The following is a 19,792-nucleotide window of genomic DNA, read 5'->3' on the forward strand; positions in this document are numbered from 1 at the left end:
TGAAGATATTTTTTTAAAAATTTGTTTGCTAGTTTTTCTGTTCCCGTCACAAAAATCATGGCAGGAGAACAGAAGTTAAGTAGACGATGACCTTCCTTGTGAAGTCAGATCTCCTCTCTCAGGTTACACACTGTTTTGGGACTGTCTTCCTTTTAAGAAACCATCAGTCTATCTACCTGTTTTCACCAACAGGCTAGTGCTGACAACCAAACTATACAACTGAGAGAAAACTACAGAAATGCTCTGTCAGGAAGTTACAGTAAATTAGGAGTTAGGAATAATCATCCGAGAGAATGAAGTGAACAGGTTAACTCATGTGGTGACTCCACAGCCACCAACGGGCCCCTGGATTCTCTTTCAACCAGGAATGAGAGATTAGCTAACAGCGTAGGGCGGGCGGGGTTCGGGAAACACCATCTTGGCAGACTCAGAGAAGCTGCCAAGCGACATTGCTGAAAGAGACTCATGGGAGCTTTGCAGGACGAGGGTGCAAAGAGCAAAAACGTTTAAAACCTCCCCAGAGCATCACTCACGGGCCATTGTCAACCAATTGCTGCCACTGTCTGAAGAGGTCCAAAATCAGTGACTTAGCCCTGGCAGGGAGGATGGAACTTATCATTGAAAAGAAAAGAATGAAGGTAGCAAGGGGCTGCTAACCATAAGGGGCTATGCTATAGTCCAACGGTTTTCAGCCGGTGTGCCGCAAGCATTTTTAAAACATGCAATACCTGACTATTTAGTCAGGGGTACTAACCTCTTTTCACTTAGATTGTCAAAAACAAAACAAAACAAAAACAACAACAACAACCCACAATGAGAATAGTCAAAACTGCAATAGCTGTCCAGTGAGAATGCCCTGTCTTGAACCCTAAATATGTAGGTCATATAATAGAGTTCTATCTTAATAAGGTTGCTTCTGATTGGTAAATTCATGGTACCAAAAATCCTTATATATAAGAATGGCACTTTTGAGCAAAAAATAATCACTATTATTTTTTTCTATAAATCAAATCAAAAGTATACCTATATTTTTTATCAGATCAACAAATATGTTTTTTGGTGTGCCACAGAATTTTAGTAATTAGTTTATGTGTGCCATGAAATGAAAAAGGTTCAAAATTCCTGCTCTAGTTAGAAAGGAAAATGGGAAAGGGGGGACCAGATGAAATTAAATGACATATGTTAAGCAAGTAAGTGACAGTTATCAAAAAGTTTTAAACCAAAGAATAGCCCATGGTCATGGGCAATAGGGTAGTGAAGGCCTGAGGGAGGGGAGAAAAAGGGGGTGAGGGGAGTGGGAGATATCTGTAATACTATCAACAATTAAAAAAAAAGTTTAAAATGTATTTTTGTTTGTTTTAAGCCTGACAGTAATACATGTCTAGTTTGTCTGTTTGTCTATTTTGGAGATTTGGGGAAAGTATTTGGCCTTGTAGGAATATAGTCTGTTATCCTTGATAATTAATTTAATTGGCTAGGTCAGAAAAGATGTAGTATGAGAAAGAAAAGCAAGATTATATACATTTAAATATGAGATCCTCACCATAATTAGACTAAGTAGACCAAACAAGAATAAGCAGGGGAGGTGGGTGAGGGGTAAAGTGAGAACAGGACATTTCCCCTTAATGCATAGTCTTGGCATGTAAATGAAGACATCTGAAGAAGCACACAGGTTTGAAGCGGCTCTAACATTCTATCATAATTAGAAACATTTCAAGAGCCCTGTAATTTCCAATCAAAATTACAGTAATTTCCGATATACAAGCCATGATTCATGACAGATTTTTACATTCCATGAGAGATTACGGTGGCCTGATGTATGACACGCTGAGTACAGCACTAACATAAACAATTCAGTTTAATGTTTAAACAGCACTTGATGTTTAGAATCTCACAATAAAAGAAACATATTATTGTAGAAATTATCACTTTGACAGTGATTGAAGGGTAGGCAGGCATGTGGCCTATAAAGCTATAATTTTTACAGTCCACAGCTTGAGTTTAATCATTTTTCTATAACATTTCCAAGATATCCCTTAAGTATTTCATCCAGCCTATAACTTAAACAAGAACAACCTTTTCTAAAGCAAAACTCCCATCTAGGTCCACTATTAATGCTGATAGAGTGAAATTGTAGGAAAAGCTCAAAGTAGTATACTGTAAACACTCTCAGGGTTGTATATGCTTATCAGAAGTTAACAAAAGTTTATTATAAAGGAGGGTTCATTAATGATAATAAAAATATACTTGGTTAAAATTTCAAGTTGTTGAAATCTTACCTGAGCCCTTGACTGCCTCTAAATTCTCCCCTTGGTAGTGTTATCAAAGCTTTTTGCAAAGGGACAGTGTAGTATTCTTTGGGTCTTATAAGTAGTCTTGCTTTGAACAAGGGTTTATAGATAATTGTGAGTTCCTGCATATAGATGACTCAGCTTTTGATGAACGTAAATTATCAATATACGACAATTACGCTGATGAAGAACTGCATTATTTTGTTATGTTTTTGTCTTGTTTTGTAGAAATTTGTAACTTCTCCAATTCAATTCTCTTTATAATTGACCAGATATGGACAATTTTTCTCATTGTAATTCAATTTGTGTGTTATTATCTATAGAAAAATTAAAATCATTCATATGCAAAGACATACGTATGTGTGTGTCAATTTGTTCTAATAAGTGCACTTAAGATTTGTAGGTGCCAGAGTTGGAACAGAAGAAACTATAATGTTTCTAGTATTTTAGGATAGAAATCAAGGTCATCTAAGTAATAATGAAACAACAGTAATTCAAGTTATTTGTTCCACTACAATGGACCGGACTGAAAAACTTCCTATACGTTACAGTCTTACTCTTCTGAAAACAATTATAAACTGACTCAGGGATTTACTAAGAAGTCCTAGGTCTGGGGAATGGCTATTGGAGGAAATAAGACCCAAGTGTCTAGTATCAGAATCTGAACATTTTGTCTCACCAGAGAGTTCTGTACATAATCCCGGAGACTGTGACCTCTCAGTGATGCGAATTCATCCTGAAAATAGACATCCTGAAAATAGATAAACATTCTCCGTGCCTAATCGAGGCTCCTACCTGGCTCTTGGTTGCTGCGACCTTCGCAAACAGTGCTTGGGACACTTTAGCGCGCTTCATTTCCTGCTGAATCTCATCATAAATGGAAGCATTAATGTTCATGGTATTGTTCTCTGGCTTCCCATTCCTCTCAGTGGCAATAGTAGCTGTTTTCACCTACAAAACATTTTGAACATGACTGTCATTTTTCATTGGTCAAATTGTCTTGAAGCTTCCCAGGCTCAGCATCCAAACTAGACACTGCTGCTCCTTTGATGATCAAGATGATCAACACTGCAGTCATTCAACTTCAGTTATTACCCTGAGATCAGATTGCTTCAGCTAAGGAAGCCACACTGTCACAGGTGATTGCATCTGTAATATGACAGCCACTGCCAGCCGACAACAAGGAATTACAATGCCATAAAGTAAGTTTTCTGGAAAGCTAAATAGTTTCAAAGACTTGAAAACCCTAAGCTAATTGTTTCCCAATTACCTCCCATTGCACTTCTAACAAAGGAAATTCACAATTAAAGTCATAAGGCACAGTGCTGTATCGTCACTGGGTGCCTGTGCCTAATAGACAATTGCATCACAAATAGCGATTATATACTATGGCCTTTTTAATTTTAGGCTCTTTTTTTAATACCCTTTCCTCATGTTTCATTTAAAAAATCTTCCATAACAAAGCCATTTGCAGAGCTGCATATTTAAATCTTCTATCCATCCATGAAACAGGTAGAGTGCCTTGCTTCATTATCATAAAGGCTGGTTGCGTTTTACACGTGCATGTCCAAGCTGTTCTGTGTAATTATTTCATCTTTTCCTGGCACCCCTGTATATAACTATTTCTTTTTGACTTGTGGAACCAGACTATAAGAAAATGTTCCACAATATTTAACAGAACATTGCTGCGAGTTACACAAAATATATAATCAGTGGCTTAAAAAATATATCCAAAATGTATAATCCTGAATGAAAGATTAGCACGAGTGCTGTTGGAAATAATGATAAACAGGTGCCAGCAGAAAAATGCCACAGAATTTTAGGGGGAAAATTAAATCACACCCTCAAAATTTATTAATACTATTATTAATCTTTAAAAGTGCAAATTTAATTTTTTATTACGCAGTTATGTTGACCAGTCTGGAAAATTTACATCTGAACCATGTAGCTGCTTTTTTAAAAAAAACACAAAATAAAACTGGGGGACTGATAAAAATGTAAATGAAAGTTACCAACGATGCAGGACCACGTTTTTCCCGGCAACGTGATTCATTAAGGGCCTGATTTCTTTGGGTCCTTTACAGAACCCAGGTTTTTGTTCTCTAGAAATTTAGCATCTTGGATCATTTCTCACATATACTATAAACACTAGGAAATGAAATGCATTTTAGAATAAACGAAGGAATTTTTTGGCTGCAAGTCTTCCAGGTTTATTTCACACTGTCCCAAAATATTTGGCATCAAAAGTTGGACAAAGGTTATCCTAGGCTATTCAATTCTCTGCTCTTAGTGAGTAAATATGAGCCCCTTTTATTTTTTAAAAAATATTTTTTATTGATTTCATAAAGGGAGAGGGAGACAGAGATAGAAACATCAATGATGAGAGAGAATCATTGACCAGCTGCCTTCTGCACACCCCCTACTGGGGCTCGAGCCTGCAACCGGAGCACGTGCCCTTGACCAGAATCGAACCCGGGACCCTTCAGTCCACAGGCAAAACAAGCCAGGGCAATATGAGCCCCTTTTAAAGGTGCCTTCTGAATCCTTTGAACTTCTAGCCAGTTAGCAAAATAACTCACTCTGGCTTGTCATAGAGAGACAGCTAGACTCTTCCACTCTGACACTACCTAAGCACTGAAAGGACCATGCTGTGAACTGGTTGGACCACAGGCCCGAAGTGAGGATACAGAAGGTGAGGCAGGCAGGACAGGTGTCCAACGGGCTGGGCCTCATTGGCCTCTCCTGCACTGTAAACTGGAGACAGGGCTGGAAGCCAGATTTCCAGAGTCCCCCTTGCGGCTCTGTGACTCCAGTAAGCAAGGGCACTCACAGAGGTATATGAAGGACTGGAGGCCACCAAGCACATACACCGGGCTTTGAAGCAATAATCTGCTAAACACCACTTTAGGAGCCAGAAGAGTTAACGCATTACCATAAATTGCCTACAAAGTTGCTTTGGTGAGATTCACAACTTTGCTCTGGGGTGGTCTTGCTTTGAGGCAAAAGAATAGAGTTGATCACCCTATGGGGTCCCTTTTAATACCTATTTTTCTCACTGCTTAAATGAAAGAGAAAAGAAAAGCCATTTCAATCGCTTTGAAAATTGAATGTTATAGAAATGGGGGCACGAAGTCCAGTGCATTGGAAGAAGTAGTTCCCTGGTAGCAATCTTCTTAGCAATAGCTGAGAGAGAGCAGTCTTTGGAAACTCCGTGTTTCATGTTTTTAAAAATAATTTGCATTCTTTTGTAAAAATGCTGTTTAAGAATTTATCCGGCAGGTAGCCTATCATCATTTGTCTCAACACTGTGATTTTGTCTCTAAAAATTTCTTTGGTTTAATATTTTTTAAAGCAATTACAATTTGAATCAAAAAAGCAAGATTTTTAAATCATGGAGGGGGGGGAGGGGAATCACATCATCGTTTCCTGGTAGCCAACACAAAATAAAAGTGGGAAATAAGTGCACATGAAACATTTAAAAATTTTTAAAAAAAGTGAGAGCAACAACTTTTAAAAATATAAAGAAATCACATTACTCATTTTAAAAAGATTTAGGAAAGTTCTTTATCATCTTGTTGGCTTAGATCTGCATCTTATCATAAATAAGCTATTACAATTCTGGAATCACATTTTTTCCTAAACACAGGCTATTGCTTTAGGCGAAATGACTTGGACGGCTTTTCAAAAATATGAGGGCTGAATTTTTCCCCAGGTAAAAATGGAAACAAAAATCTTTTATACCTCACTCTACTAAGTACTATTTTAGCTTAGTACAAAAAAAATCTTCTTTAATCCTGGTTTAGCTTTTAATATTATATCACACATTAAAATTCATAAAGTAGTTCATTCCAGGCAAAACAAACTACTCTTCAGCTCTTCTCTGCAAATAGCACAGGAGGTAAAATAAATGCAGTTGCTTTCCGAATAGCTTTTATCAAGGTAGGGTGTACTACTCCATCATTACGGCGGCGCCGAGAAGTAGTTAAGAATTGAAGCTTCTACCATGTACCTACCCATGTGGGGATAGGGCACAGCCCTAAGATGATTTAGATCTTTTATTTCACTAAAATCATGCCATTAAATCCTATTTTTGTTTCTTCATGTATTGCTGAATGCATCAAGCCATACTACAAAAGAATTATACACACTACATATGTACTACAGATTACATGCACAGTGCACTAAATGAACTCCACTGTGGTCTTCATGGGTGAATATGCACTATTCCTTGAGGCAGGAGCACAAGCTCATAGCACATGTGTGTTTGATGTCGTTTTACTAATAATTATGAAAATAAACACTAACATTTACTAGTTGCTTAAGTGCTGTGTAGAGTGTTAACACACACTAACTCTAACCTGCACAATACCCTGAGTAGTTACTATTACTGCCCCATTTAAAATTTGAGGAAATGCTCTTGAAACAAAGACATTTAAGTCATTTGTCCACAGGCAAGGCTGAGAGCTAAACTGCAGTCTGTCTGATGCCAATGCTTATCTTAGAAACCATGCAACTTCTTTATTTGGAAAAATTCTTATTTTTGAAGGCATGCTAGACCTGTTTTTTGGTGGCCCTTTGCTAAATCAAATTCATTAATATCTAATTTTTAGTAGTAAATGACTTTATCATTAATTTTACAAATCCAATCTGAATTTATTTTTCAAGGCATATAAACCATAATTTTTTTGGTAACATTATGTAAGAAATGTACTATTTAAGGCATTCTTATTGGTGATGAAATATAGTCCATATTAACACCATCTGGAGGGTTATGGTTATAGAAACAATATTATTTTCCAAGTCCTCTAACTTTTCAAAGATGACCGTTAATGGGAAACATTTTACAAGCACATAAATAAGATCTGAAAATAATGCTGGTCAAGGAATTTATAACAAATAAAATTTTAATCATGTATTAAGCTCCTGCCCATAACTGGACCTCTGTTTCATTATATTATAGAAGAAGTTGTTAGAAAGAGACAGAGGGTGCAGCTAACAAGGTTAAATTAATGATAAATTCCTTTATGAACTTCATACATTTTCTAAAGCATAAAATATCACATCGTCCTTTAGAAGAAACTAAAGAATTACTAAGGAGCTATGGGAAAAAAGGGAGAAAATTATATAACTAATATAAAAAGTTATAATTTGGTAAGTATAGACTATGAAAACAGGAATTGCTAATTTACCTCCAAAAGTCACACATATTAAAACATACAAATAAAACTAGAGTAAGCACACACCTAAAGAGAAATCAACTTAAAACTGACCTGTTCTGTGGAACAATTCCCACAAAATAATCTTTAATTATTATTAATAAAATCCCTCTAATAAACTCATCTGGTTTAAACTCAATCTGCCAAGTAGATTCAGAAAAAGAAGCCTTTAAGACCAGGCAGTTTTGGAGGAGTTTGGTTCTTTCAGATATTTTCATACAACCAAAATTAAGGGGGCAATATCCTTTGTGGGGGTGGGGGTACCAGGAGAGAGAAACCAAAGAACTTATATATGTATATGCACAGCCCATGGACACAGACAATAGGGTGATGGAAGAACTGGGGGGTCAGGGGGGAGAAATAGGGACTGGGCAGATGGGGAGAGAAAAGATAAAATGGGAGACATCTGTAATACTATCAACAACAACAACAAAACATTAAGGGGGGGGGCAATGACCTCCACAATCTCAGAAATACCCAGGGATCATCTATTCAGATCACATTCTTGTACATCTTCCTAATCTAACAATAAAACTTCCTATCCATGACAAACAGAAAAAGTCCCCAAGTTTCTCTTTCCCTTTTCTATCATGTTCATTTATATTTTTGAGCAGGTGGAGCTTGAGGTAGGGGGAGGAGCAACAGAATTCACAGAGGATTGGAAAACTATGACTAAACCTCAGACTTGGTTTTGTCATTTTTCTCCCACGGAAAAGTTGGCCTGAAGATTCAGTGAATTAATATACATCAAGGTGCTGAGAAAACTGTGAACCATTATCAAGTGCAAGGTAATCCTGTTTCTTGAATTAGCAGGTAACGCTGTGAAAATATACTATCATTAAACAGGTCTGGGCCAGAGCCTACTACCCCAGTGACAAGCAGCTCACAGCATGGCTGCCCCTACTGCAGCACAAGGGACAGGTGTGCACAAGATGCACCTCACCTAGGCAGGGCCAGCCAAGAGCCTCGGTGATTCCTGAGGCTAGTCTGGGTTTATCCAGGGACGGTATTCTTAAGAATAAAACCTAGAGTTTGACTCAAACCAATGAAGTCCCTTCTTGAAGATGATTTAGAATCTGTTGAGTTCCTCAATAGTTTAGGTCCTCGATCTGGTTTGAACCAGAAACATCCAAATCATCTTCAGTATGACCTAAAGTCTACTGAGGGACCTGGAAAAGAACCCAATTTCTCAGGCCTGAAAGTGGGCGGGGTCTTCTGTGAGTCACAAGGGGACCTGTGTCTACAGCATGCAGTTCTTTGGAAAGAAATCAGAGTTGCGTTTTAACCCAAACCCACAACTTGTCTCTCTGTACATTTCAAATCTCCTCATTTTTGGGGAAATGAAATGCACAGTGATTTCACATAGACTCCTCCTTGGCAAAATATAAAAAAGACAAAATTTTGCTGTCTGGTTCCAGTGTAGGCACTAGGTTTCAACTGCTGCAACAAAGTACTAATTCAACTGTTCTAGAACACATTTTTCCAGATCTAAAGTACTTGTTTGACATTGGTAATGCTTTTAATCCATTAAAAATTTCTTAAAATTTAATTCATTGAATCATTATTACAGAATAAAAGGTGAACAAAATGATTGTGAGCTCTATTATAATAATACTAGAGGCCGGATGCACGAAATTCGTGCAAGGGCCTCAGCCCTCGCAGCCCTGGCTTTGTCCGGAAGTCGTTCGGACAGTCATCCTGCTGTTCAGTCTAATTAGCATATTAGCTCTTTATTATATAGGATTAAATAATGCAAAGGGATTCTCAGTGGGGCAAATACGTAAGATACCATAAAGATTTATATTATAGCAGTGAAATAAAATCATACATATATATCAGATAATCATTTCAGAATTTGATTAATAGAAACAATGTTTTTTCTCCTCTGAAAGAGTTTCACTAAGAATCCACAGTATCTACATACTTTATATGTTCAACATTGTCTGAACAACCTGGATAAGGGCTTGGTCTCAATCCTTCTTGAGAACAAATGCAGCTAAGGGTGGCTCAATCAGTTAATCAATAATTCAAGCCAAGTAAATTATATTTCCTATCCCAACTTATCAGCAGATACAGTCTTTAGACATATATATCAGAAAGCTACTGAAGAGTATCTTAATAGTATATGGAAAGAACCCTTAACAATTAATGTAACTTTGCCTAAAGAAAAAAACTTGATGACTAAGGACAGCAGAATCCCATTTGAAAAACATAAGCATTAAAACCCCAGAAATATTAAAAACAAAAGCTGTATTAAGAATCACTAAGTTAAATATTTGGATACATTTTTAAAGTTCATACTCGTCTCAAGTAAGTCATTCTTTTGTTGGTCTTGCAGATTCAGTGATAAGTAAGACAGCTCTCTGAGCAGGGGGCCTTTCTGTGATGATCACAGGAACAAAGTTAACTAATAATCATGTGTGTATTAACTCTAAACACCACACACTAAGTATTAGATCGGGTCTAAGTATAGTATTTTTTGTTTAGTCACTCTTATACTAAAAGTTATGTATCTACATAAAGAGTTCCTCATTCTTTTTCTTAAGAAAAATCCAGAGGTATATTATTTCTTAAGAAATATTTTACAGAAGTCTTTACAGACCAAATTCAATAGCTGTGTGTGTGTGTGTATGCAGGTGAGCTCTATTATCCTTTCTATTCTGCTAGAGAAGCATGGCTTTCTTGTTCACAATGACAGTAATGACTCCCTTACAGTCTGCTCCTATAGACATCAAGACCTAATTAATTTTCATTAAATGAAGCGGAGAAAATGGACCTTTGCGACATTTCTAAAAAATAATCATTTCAAACATTACAACATACAGTTTAAGATCCTCAACAGGTTGCTAAATATAATAGCTATTCCCTATTTATGGAGTATCTGTAGCAGTTTCATATTTAGTGTTAAATGAGCTTTTTCTATAATTCTACACTTGGAAATGTATTATTATTTCTTACTATTAATGAAAAGAAATGAACATCAAGATATAATTTCATTATAACATGAGGTTATATAAATACTTTAAATTTCTATTCTATATTCAATTTTATCCAGTTTTATTGATCTTATTTTTAAGAACTGTACATGCCATAAATTATATGTGAAAGAAATATATTTGCTTGTGGATTACAAGTCTAATCCACTATTAAACTTGTATCTAATAGTTGGTATTGAAAATTAACTTGAATGCTAATAGTTATGAGGCTACCGTTTAAACTCGATTAAAAAACAAACAAACAATATAGATGCACATACACAAAGTTACCTGGAAGGTGACTTTGGTCTTTCCTAAAAAAGTGTAAAATTTTGGAAAACAGAAAATGTGCCCATTTCTGGGAATATGGATGGAATTCCTTATCAGCTCCATTTCAAGCTGCCTTCCAGGATTGTATTAAACTTAATTATGAAAGATTACAAACGAGATGATGTGTAATTGGCACCAGCTGCAGTTCGTATTGGAAAAGCACAAATACAAATAGAATTATTTATTTATTTATATTTATTTACTATTCAAATGGCAGTTCTAAAACTTGCAGGGAATAAAACGGACTGTATTACCCTCCCCCATTAAGTTTAAAATACTTCTTTACATAATAGTCATAGAGATAAATATCCCATTTACAGACTACTTTTCATCCCCCAAAGAACCCCAAAGCAGCAGCAATACAAAGCAAGTTTCTTTCCCCTAATTAGTAGCTTATTGTTTTTATACCATTATTAGTGCTTGGGGACAAAATTTCCCCCAAGCCACTCCATACATTTGTGTGTGTGTGTGTGTGTGTGTGTGTTTAAATCTGTCTACCTATCCTTCTAATTCCTTGTTGAGATTCTTCATCAGGCATTTAAAAAAACAAAAGCCAAAGGAAAAGGCTTAAGGAGAAAAAGTAGACTTCACCTGGGGAGGGCGGCTGGGCGGTGTGCTTATCAGGGGGGCAGGACCCATGGCCGAGGCTGCATTCAAGCTCCTTTCCCTTTCATCCTGGTAAATTCGATCTCTTTCAGCTTCTGGTAACTGCAAGAAATTCTGCATAGCCCGAAGATTTACCAGCAAAGACTGGGATGCAGTCTTGGGGTCCTCTTCCTTTCGGAGAATTTCTGAAAGCAAGCCCTGCAGGGAATGAAAGGCACAGAGTGAGTGAGCCTGCTCCCGGCTCTGCCCAGCCAGTGGCGATCCTTCCCTTTTCTTTTCCACTCTGTTTAGAAAAGGAACAGTCAGAAGCATTAATTCTACGTAGGAATATATTAGTTACAACTGATGTGGTAGAGAAGAGAGCCTCAATTGTATTCTTAATTTTATTAAGCATCTGCTTTACATATACCATAAACCGAAACTGCCTAATTGGTCTCCTTCCTTTGAGTAGCTTAACTTGCCATGAAATCTTTCAGAGAGAGACGATCCAGGGAAATTAAGAATAAATGAAATGCTCATAATACAACGGCATTGAACGGTAGAGTTCTCAAGCTGCCTAGACAAAGACAGTGGAATGCCAACAGCCTAATATGTAAAGATACAAAGCTATTTCAGGAGAAATTGAACTTTCATAGAAAATGAACTACAACTTATTAGAAAAAAGAATGTTATGGCCCAGCCACAGTGGCTCAATTGGTTGAGCATCTTCAGGGCACGTACCTGGGTTGTGGGTTTAATCCCCAGTCGGGGCACCTACAGAAGGCAAATGATCTATGTTTATCTATCACATCGATGTTTTTCTCTTTCTCTCTCTCCCTTCCTCTCTCTAAGCATGTCTTCTGGTGAGGATTAAATAATAATAATAAAAAATTTACAAAAGCATCGTCTAAGATTAAGGCTATGTTTTCACAGACAATATTTTAAGTTAGTCCTTTATTTGAAAATTATTAGAGTCAATGACAAATGATTCTTTGTATTTATCATTTAAGGAAACTACATTTGACAGCCCCAATGACTCTAAATACTATCTTGCTATGCTATATCTCTTGGTAACAGGTTGAAATTCTGAACTTCAGAAACCATAGATTAAATTTGAAATACATACACCCCTCTCCACATTTCAAAAATCCATTATAGCATGCCACGGAAAAGAGTATTATCCAATTCTGTAACTATTAAATTTCTTGAGGAATAAAAATATATGTCTTTCTAATAGAAGGAATTTACAAACCATTAGTAAAGTCCTTTAAAGTGTCTCTTTCCCCAAGTAATAGAGCCCCCCCCATTTTATTAATTTTTGGAAGAATGCTTTCAAAAATGGGTGGTTTTCCCCAATTTTGTTTAAGGGATTATATGAAATTGAAGGATTAGAAAATTTTTCTGTCCATTTGATAGGGGCTGAGCAGCTCTTACCACTTCAATCTCCTGCATGAAATAATGCCTCGTTTCTACATTTAGCCAGAATATCAGTTTAACACAATACAGCTCAGAATAAAATGTCCAGATCTCAGTATAGTTTGCAAATTTCACTTTCCAGCAACTCTGCGGAAAGGGTGAAAGGATACATTTGGGAAAGGGGAGATAAAGTGTCATGTCAAAATAATTAAGCCCCAAGATTATAACATTTGCGTTTTTTCATGGTTTCCTAGAAGTGCAAACCCAGTTTTTGGTTCTTCGGGGATAATGCCCAAAATTCTCAAATAGATGCAGACAGTATAAAAGCACTGTCCACTATTAAAATGATTTATGGGCTGCTGTGAAAAAAGAACCTCCAATAGGCTCAGGGGGCTAAAGAGTAAATTTTAATCTCTCCCTTGGTCTTTGCAACAGAAGTCAGAAACCTGGACCCAAACTTTAAGTTTCACCATGAGACACGTAAGGGAAGAATGAAGGGAATGCGTCCTTTCATTGCTAATACTGACAAGTAATGCTGCAACCGAGTTTACACAAGAGTAAAACATCCAGTCAGTTTAACTAAAATTCAGTCAAACAGGCAGTCAATCATCCAGCTATTTAATTTGCACAAGGCCAACTAATTAGATTGACTGTGTTGATGTGTCACATTAAAACCGAAAAATACAGGCCTTAAGAAGGTTTGAAAATAGGTGTAAAAAAAATAATCCAGGTTCTCCACTCTTCCCTACCAAATGTTATGTTTTACAAGATGTGCTTGGCAAAGTAATATACATCAACTATACAGAAAGAGAGAGATAGAAAAATACAGCATAATAAATAAAATGTTGTAATTCCTTGAATATTCTAATATTCATTTTTGTTATCCCAGCACAATGCCTACTCTATAAGTGTTTGATATATATTTACTAAGTGGATAAATTATGTGTATTCAGACCACAAAAGGAACAACGTTGCAAATGGGTGACTGAAACTTAGAAACAAGATATGCTACCCACGGGTAAATTCTAATGGTAATTATTAATTTACTCAAGGTGAGCCTTCAATCAAAAGTTTACTGTGGCACTTTGTAAGATGTTTACCTACACTAAATGTTCAGTAATTTAAAAAAAAATAGATTAGGTTAAAAGGGATCCTATAAATATTGAGGACTGGGGAATTTGAAATTAGACATTTATAAATCTCAAATAAAATATCATCTCTATTAAAAAAATGTTTCCCCTGACAGCAGAGAACTATGGTGAGAAAAGCAAACACCTGAAAAAATACCTAATAATGCTCTCTATCAAGTCTTGCTAACATAACACCAAGGCATTCCTGTATGGCTTACGTAGAAGGCAGCAGGTCACTTGGGAGAGGATTTAGACATTTCTCTACCCATATTTTGATGCTGGCATGACTTCCCATTTGAGCAAGTAAAGTGTTTCAGGGGCAAAACATTTTATTTCCATTTAATTATTTGGCTAGAGCAAGTGTAGTTTTTCTGCTTGTAATATGTTGAAGGTCTAAAGCGATTATTTCAAACCCTGGAACACACAGTGCTCTAAAGCAGCCAGTGTAGACATCTCGGGTGTTTTAGAAACCTTTGGGGTTTTCTTTCTCTTTTCTTTCTTTCTTTCTTTTCTTTTTTTTTTTCTTTCCTTTTTTTTTTGGCCCAAGCTTTCAATGAGGGGAGTGCCCCCTGGTGGAAATGCTTGAAAATATTGTTAGGAAATGTTTTGATTAGAATGTGTTAATTACCAAAAATAAATAAATAAATAATCATGCCACTTGAGAATAATTCTGGATGCAAAATGACTGCTATAAGAATCCGGATATGGGAATGAATGTTTGGTCCTGTTCAGGTTGTTGTTACTTGAATAGTTAGTTGCATTTATGGATTCAAGATGTATGTGGCCTGTTTCCATTTGCCCATAGTCGAAAATACAGTGCAGACTTGCCAAGTTAGGTCAATGTCACTTGTGGTAATTCCTCATGGGGGACAGTAAGAGGGATCTGTTACCAAAAATTCTTCTTCATGCTAAAAAATAATGTCCTGTACCTTATTCGCTATCTCAGCGAATATGCTGAAACAGCAGGACGAAAATATCTCTTCAATACTGTGCACCATAGGTGCTCAATAAATTTGTTGAAGAAAACTAAACAAAATCATTAGCCATCCTTGTTTCTGAAAAGAACTTGAGAATTTGTATGTTATGCCGTAAGTTACCAGCACCTCATGAATATTAATTTTATTGGAAATGACAAGCTGCTTTTCATTGGGACTTCCACATCTTCAAATAACTCATATGTTCTCTATATATGAAAACATAAAATGGTTCTGCATTGTCATTACATGGTGGTTAAATGAGAATTTTAATTTTTTTTCAATTAAAGAGCAAACTTACTGATGAATTTCTAAGCCTTTTTTACATTCCAAAAAGAGTTTACAAGTTATTACAAGTAAAATTCATTAGTAATTGTAAAAGAAAAAACCTTCAATAAATATTATCAGTACTTCCAAATGCTAATTATGAATTCTTTAAAACAGCAGATAAGCGAAAGAGACTGCCAATCTGAACAAAAAGCCGGTCTGGCCTCTCGTTTGTCTCCTCTTTGAACATAATCACTGATTCAAATAGATTTTATCAGTTTCATGGAACTTCAAAGCCTCAGAAGGAAAATATGATTTGATAAAACCTCCTTACTAAAAAGAAAATATGTAGAATATTCTTCAAGGCTACCTACCTGCCTCTGTGGTTTGGTGAATTTTTAAACACATGTCCAGGTGAAAGACCATTTTCAAACTCCACCTCCTACTCTGGACTTACGCCAAGTAAGTTATAAGCAGACACATTTATCTCTGTCATTTGGGGAGGCTACAGGAGAGCTGTCACGCTAGGGTAATAGCACCTTCTTACCTTTTATTCAATAGTGATATGGATAGTGGACTTTTCTTAAATTACACTGTGAAGAATTATAGAAACACAGCAGCAATCTCTCTTATACTTAAAAGCAGGCAAATTTCTCTCCACCACATAATTTACAGAACTCAAATTCAATAAAACATTACATGATGGTCCATTACTGTTATCAGTTTTGAATAATCCATCTTCATTCTTTATTTTACTGGAAAATAAAGTGTGCCAAAGATAAGAGGAGGGGGGAGAAAAAAGGAAAAAAAAGCCACAGGGTGGGATCAGAGTTAAACTCTGGGTTTTATTTCTAAAAAGGCACTAAAGGATATATTTTCTTCTATTGCCACCTTTAAAGGGCAATAACACAGAGAAGTGAACTGGAAATTATAAATCTAGAAGCTCTGGCAATTATTTTTAGCCATAGGTTTCCATTAAAAAGACATCAAGTAAGAATAACTGAATGAATGACATATGCTAAAAGCTGGTGTCTTCCGTAGCAATTAAAGAACATATGCCCATTAATTCAAAAGGGGAAAAAGTACTTAAAACAAGTAATTATATAAATTCTCCATAAATTTTCAGAAAAGGTAGACTTAAAAAAATAGTCATGTGGGAAAGTCTTGAGAGAGAGAGGGGTATGATTTCATTTAGGAGACCCAATTAAGATGATGAGAAAATTCTCCAATTAAGAGCTAAAACATGAAATTCAGGATTTTAAAGTTATACAGAGCTGTCAATGACTAAAATTTTCTCGAGTCTTAACAGCATTATCTATTATACTAATGTTTTAACACACTGTGTACAGGGTACCAATGTCTTTATCTGATCATGTCATATAACTGCATTTGTACGTACATATTTTACATTAATTTTTTAAACTTGGGGTTGGAATAAGTGCACACTGCAGTAAGTGCACACAATGTGTGATGTGTGATTTAACTCTGCAGAGCTCCTCCGCCTATACATATGCATTAGCATGCGTATTTTCGTACTCCACACTCACACCATACACCCTCACTCTGCACCTGCTTTTATTGAAACGCATACACTTTGAAATAAACACACTACATGCATTCATATGAATGTATAATCATTAAAATAAATGCAGCTGTGTGTGTGCGTGGCATGCATGTGTGTGATGGTTTTTAAGTATGACACCAAAAATACATGCATGCTTGCTTGCGTGTTCAAAAGCTAGTTCCCAAAAAGTGAACACTTCACTGTACATAGAAAATTACTCTCAGTTACATCAGACAGCTTCAAATAGGGCCCAACATCCACTTTGACAGAGGAGTACCAATTACCGATGCAAAGGTATAAAACCAAACCTCTCTGCCAACCTGAGCTCCAAATAGTATTTTGGTAATGACTTCTTCTAAATTGGCTATTATTAATAAAGAGACACTGGCTGTACCAGGTTTTCATTCTCTCACTCTCAGAAAAATAAAGTCACTGTTTATCTTTTCAAAGAGATTAATATGGCATAAAAAGAGAATTCTACCTTCCTTACAGTAACGAATTCTACAGATATTTGTGGACATTGTTGATGTTAGAACCAAAGGCAGAACAAATGTAGCAGGGGCATCATAACCCAAGAGAAGAAAAACTATACCAGTGGTTCTCAACCTTGGCTGCACATTAGAATCACCTGGGAATCTTTTAAAAATCCTGACTTCTGGGCCTCATCCTCCGGAAATTCTGTTTCTTTGTTATGGGATGAGGCCACAGCATTAGTAACAAAGAAACAGAATTTCCGGAGGATGAGGCCCAGAAATCAGGATTTTAAAAAGATTCCCAGGTGATTCTAATGTGCAGCCAAGGTTGAGAACCACTGAACTATACCAAGAGGCGGTGACTTCACCCTCATCTCCCTCAGCTGGACTCTCTTGTCATTCTTCCCCACGTAAAATGCTCTTTCCTCGGTGCTTTAAGAAATAACAATTTGCTCCGTTTTTAAAATGCTTATCTGTAAATCTGCATGTCATTTGTGTCTACGTCAATGTTCTCTTTGTCTGTGGGCTTTTAATTCAATTCAACAACCCTATCTATTTTTTGCCCAGTACTGACAACTTCTAGCAGTCACTGCTATTTACAAAAACAAAACAAAACAAAAATGCTGCCAGAAGCAGGAGTATCTAGCTAGATGGCTGACTTCTGATTCATTCACTCATTCATTTCATTTTTTTTTTAAATAATCACCCCCCAACTGAACATAGGTGCCGTATTAAATTTACAAGCTAATGATAAACACGTTTCAAGTTGTTAAAATATCCAACTAGGCAAAACCATACAATTTTAAACTGAGACATAACCTTCTGCAATCACCCTTTTAAAAACAGACAAATGATGTACAAAAAAAAAACAACAACAGATAAAGAAACCGAAAATAAACCGAGTTAAAGGCTTTCTCAGGCCTCCTAACTTAAGGCAAGCCAAAAATAAGCCACAGCTGGGATCCTCCTAGGTATAGACACTCTGCCAACAAGGAATTAATACTAGATTATTTTTGTACCAGAATTTTATTCTTATAATCATGTAATAAACAAAATAACTTATATATGAGAGGAAAGTATGAGTCAGGTCCCCAAAAAAGTTGACAAAAGAAAGAACAGTGGTAAAACAAGAACGCTGAAAGGACATAATGTCCTCATTCTAATCAAAGTTACATGTTCTTGTGAGGGTTTGTGTTTGTGTGTGTGTGTGTGTGCGTGCACGTGGGCCAAAAATAAACACCATATATACTAGTTTCCAATAAAAGGAATTAAAAATACTCTCACAGTTTAGTAGAATCAATTTGTTTAGGATTTTTTTTATCTTAGGACTTCTTTCTCTTATATCACCCTTTCTCCCTGTCCTTCTGAAACTTCTTCCAGGATGATAACATCTTCAGAGGAATTTCCCAGGAGGAGAAAGGTGTGGACATGAGGGGGACAGGCAGACTGAGGCCTGCAGCTCAAAACTACCCCAGAGGCCTCTTAGTGAACTTGGGAGGAACATTAACAATCATGTGAAGAGGGGAAGGAAACACCTTCTGCTAATAAATCATATATATTTTTTTTCTAAATGGCTTCTTAGAATTAAATGGCAAAAATTGTGATTGAGTCCCAAGATGTTTTTTTTTTTTAAGTTGTAAAGGAATTTCAATAGAGCCCATTTATATACTCGTGTCTGGTATGGGTGGTAATATACTAAAGATCCTAGGCTAGAAGCCTGGAGTCCTACCAGTGGCCTTAGCCAAGTCATGAAACTTTTCTCAACCTGCTACTGCTGTCTATAACTCCATTATGTAAGAGCTCAGGTAATCAGTGTGAAACATATTTCATATTTCATTTATTCTTTCAAGGCCCCTGAATCCAGATCATGCTGTGCATAGCTTCCTCTTGGCAGAGGAGGTTCAAGAGAGGGAAAAGAATGATTATATTTAGGCACCACCAGCAACAGACAATACGACTACATGAAGAGGATAAAATGTTAGCACAAAGTAAAAGAGTAAACATTAGGTGTAGATGGGACTGAAGAGAGAGAGAAAAAGATACAAAAATCATTAATAAATAAAACAAAACTGACCTGAGTTCTGTTAAAAGCCACACGTGCAAATACTGCCTGGGAGATTCCTGCTCGTTTCAGTTCATCGCGTACCCACTGGTAGATTTCGGAAGACACCTCTGTGTTGGTTGAAACCTGTTGCTCCAAAGGCTTATTCATAGATCTACTGACAGGGGGAGGGTGGTTCAAGTATTGTTGGTTTAAGGACTGCTGGGCTAAAAGTCTATTCACTGCATACTGCTGGTTCAGCAGCTGAGCCATCACCAGCTGCTGGTTGACCAATTGAGGACTGATGGGCGTTGACACAAGCCCAGGATGCAGATTCGGAAGAGGGGTCCGGACAGAAGGCTGGCCGCCGTGGGAGAGCTGCGCAGGGGATGGAGGCTGCTCGGCCGTGTTCCCTGGGACCGGCTGCTGGCCGAAGTTGACATGGTTGGCACCTTGCTGGGAGAGTTCAGAAAGACTATCCATTTCGACTGAAACAGATAAAAGGTAAAATCATGCTCCGTCAACAAGGA

General features: G+C 36.7%; 1 protein-coding gene across 1 annotated transcript in view; it reads right to left on the reverse strand.

Annotated features, from left to right (window-relative positions):
* The window catches only part of SATB1 (SATB homeobox 1), an 84,088-nt gene that overhangs the window by 33,257 nt on the left and 31,039 nt on the right, over positions 1 to 19,792 (reverse strand). Inside the window, exons 7-9 of the mRNA XM_014537599.1 lie at positions 19,296 to 19,750; positions 11,404 to 11,616; positions 3,087 to 3,242 (exon numbers count right to left, since the gene is read on the reverse strand). Of these exons, the coding sequence (XP_014393085.1) occupies positions 3,087 to 3,242; positions 11,404 to 11,616; positions 19,296 to 19,750 (824 nt within the window). The remainder of the gene's footprint in view (positions 1 to 3,086; positions 3,243 to 11,403; positions 11,617 to 19,295; positions 19,751 to 19,792) is intronic.

The sequence above is a fragment of the Myotis brandtii genome, unplaced genomic scaffold (assembly GCF_000412655.1).
Source record: "Myotis brandtii unplaced genomic scaffold, ASM41265v1 scaffold18, whole genome shotgun sequence".
In the NCBI taxonomy this organism is placed as follows: domain Eukaryota; kingdom Metazoa; phylum Chordata; class Mammalia; order Chiroptera; family Vespertilionidae; genus Myotis; species Myotis brandtii.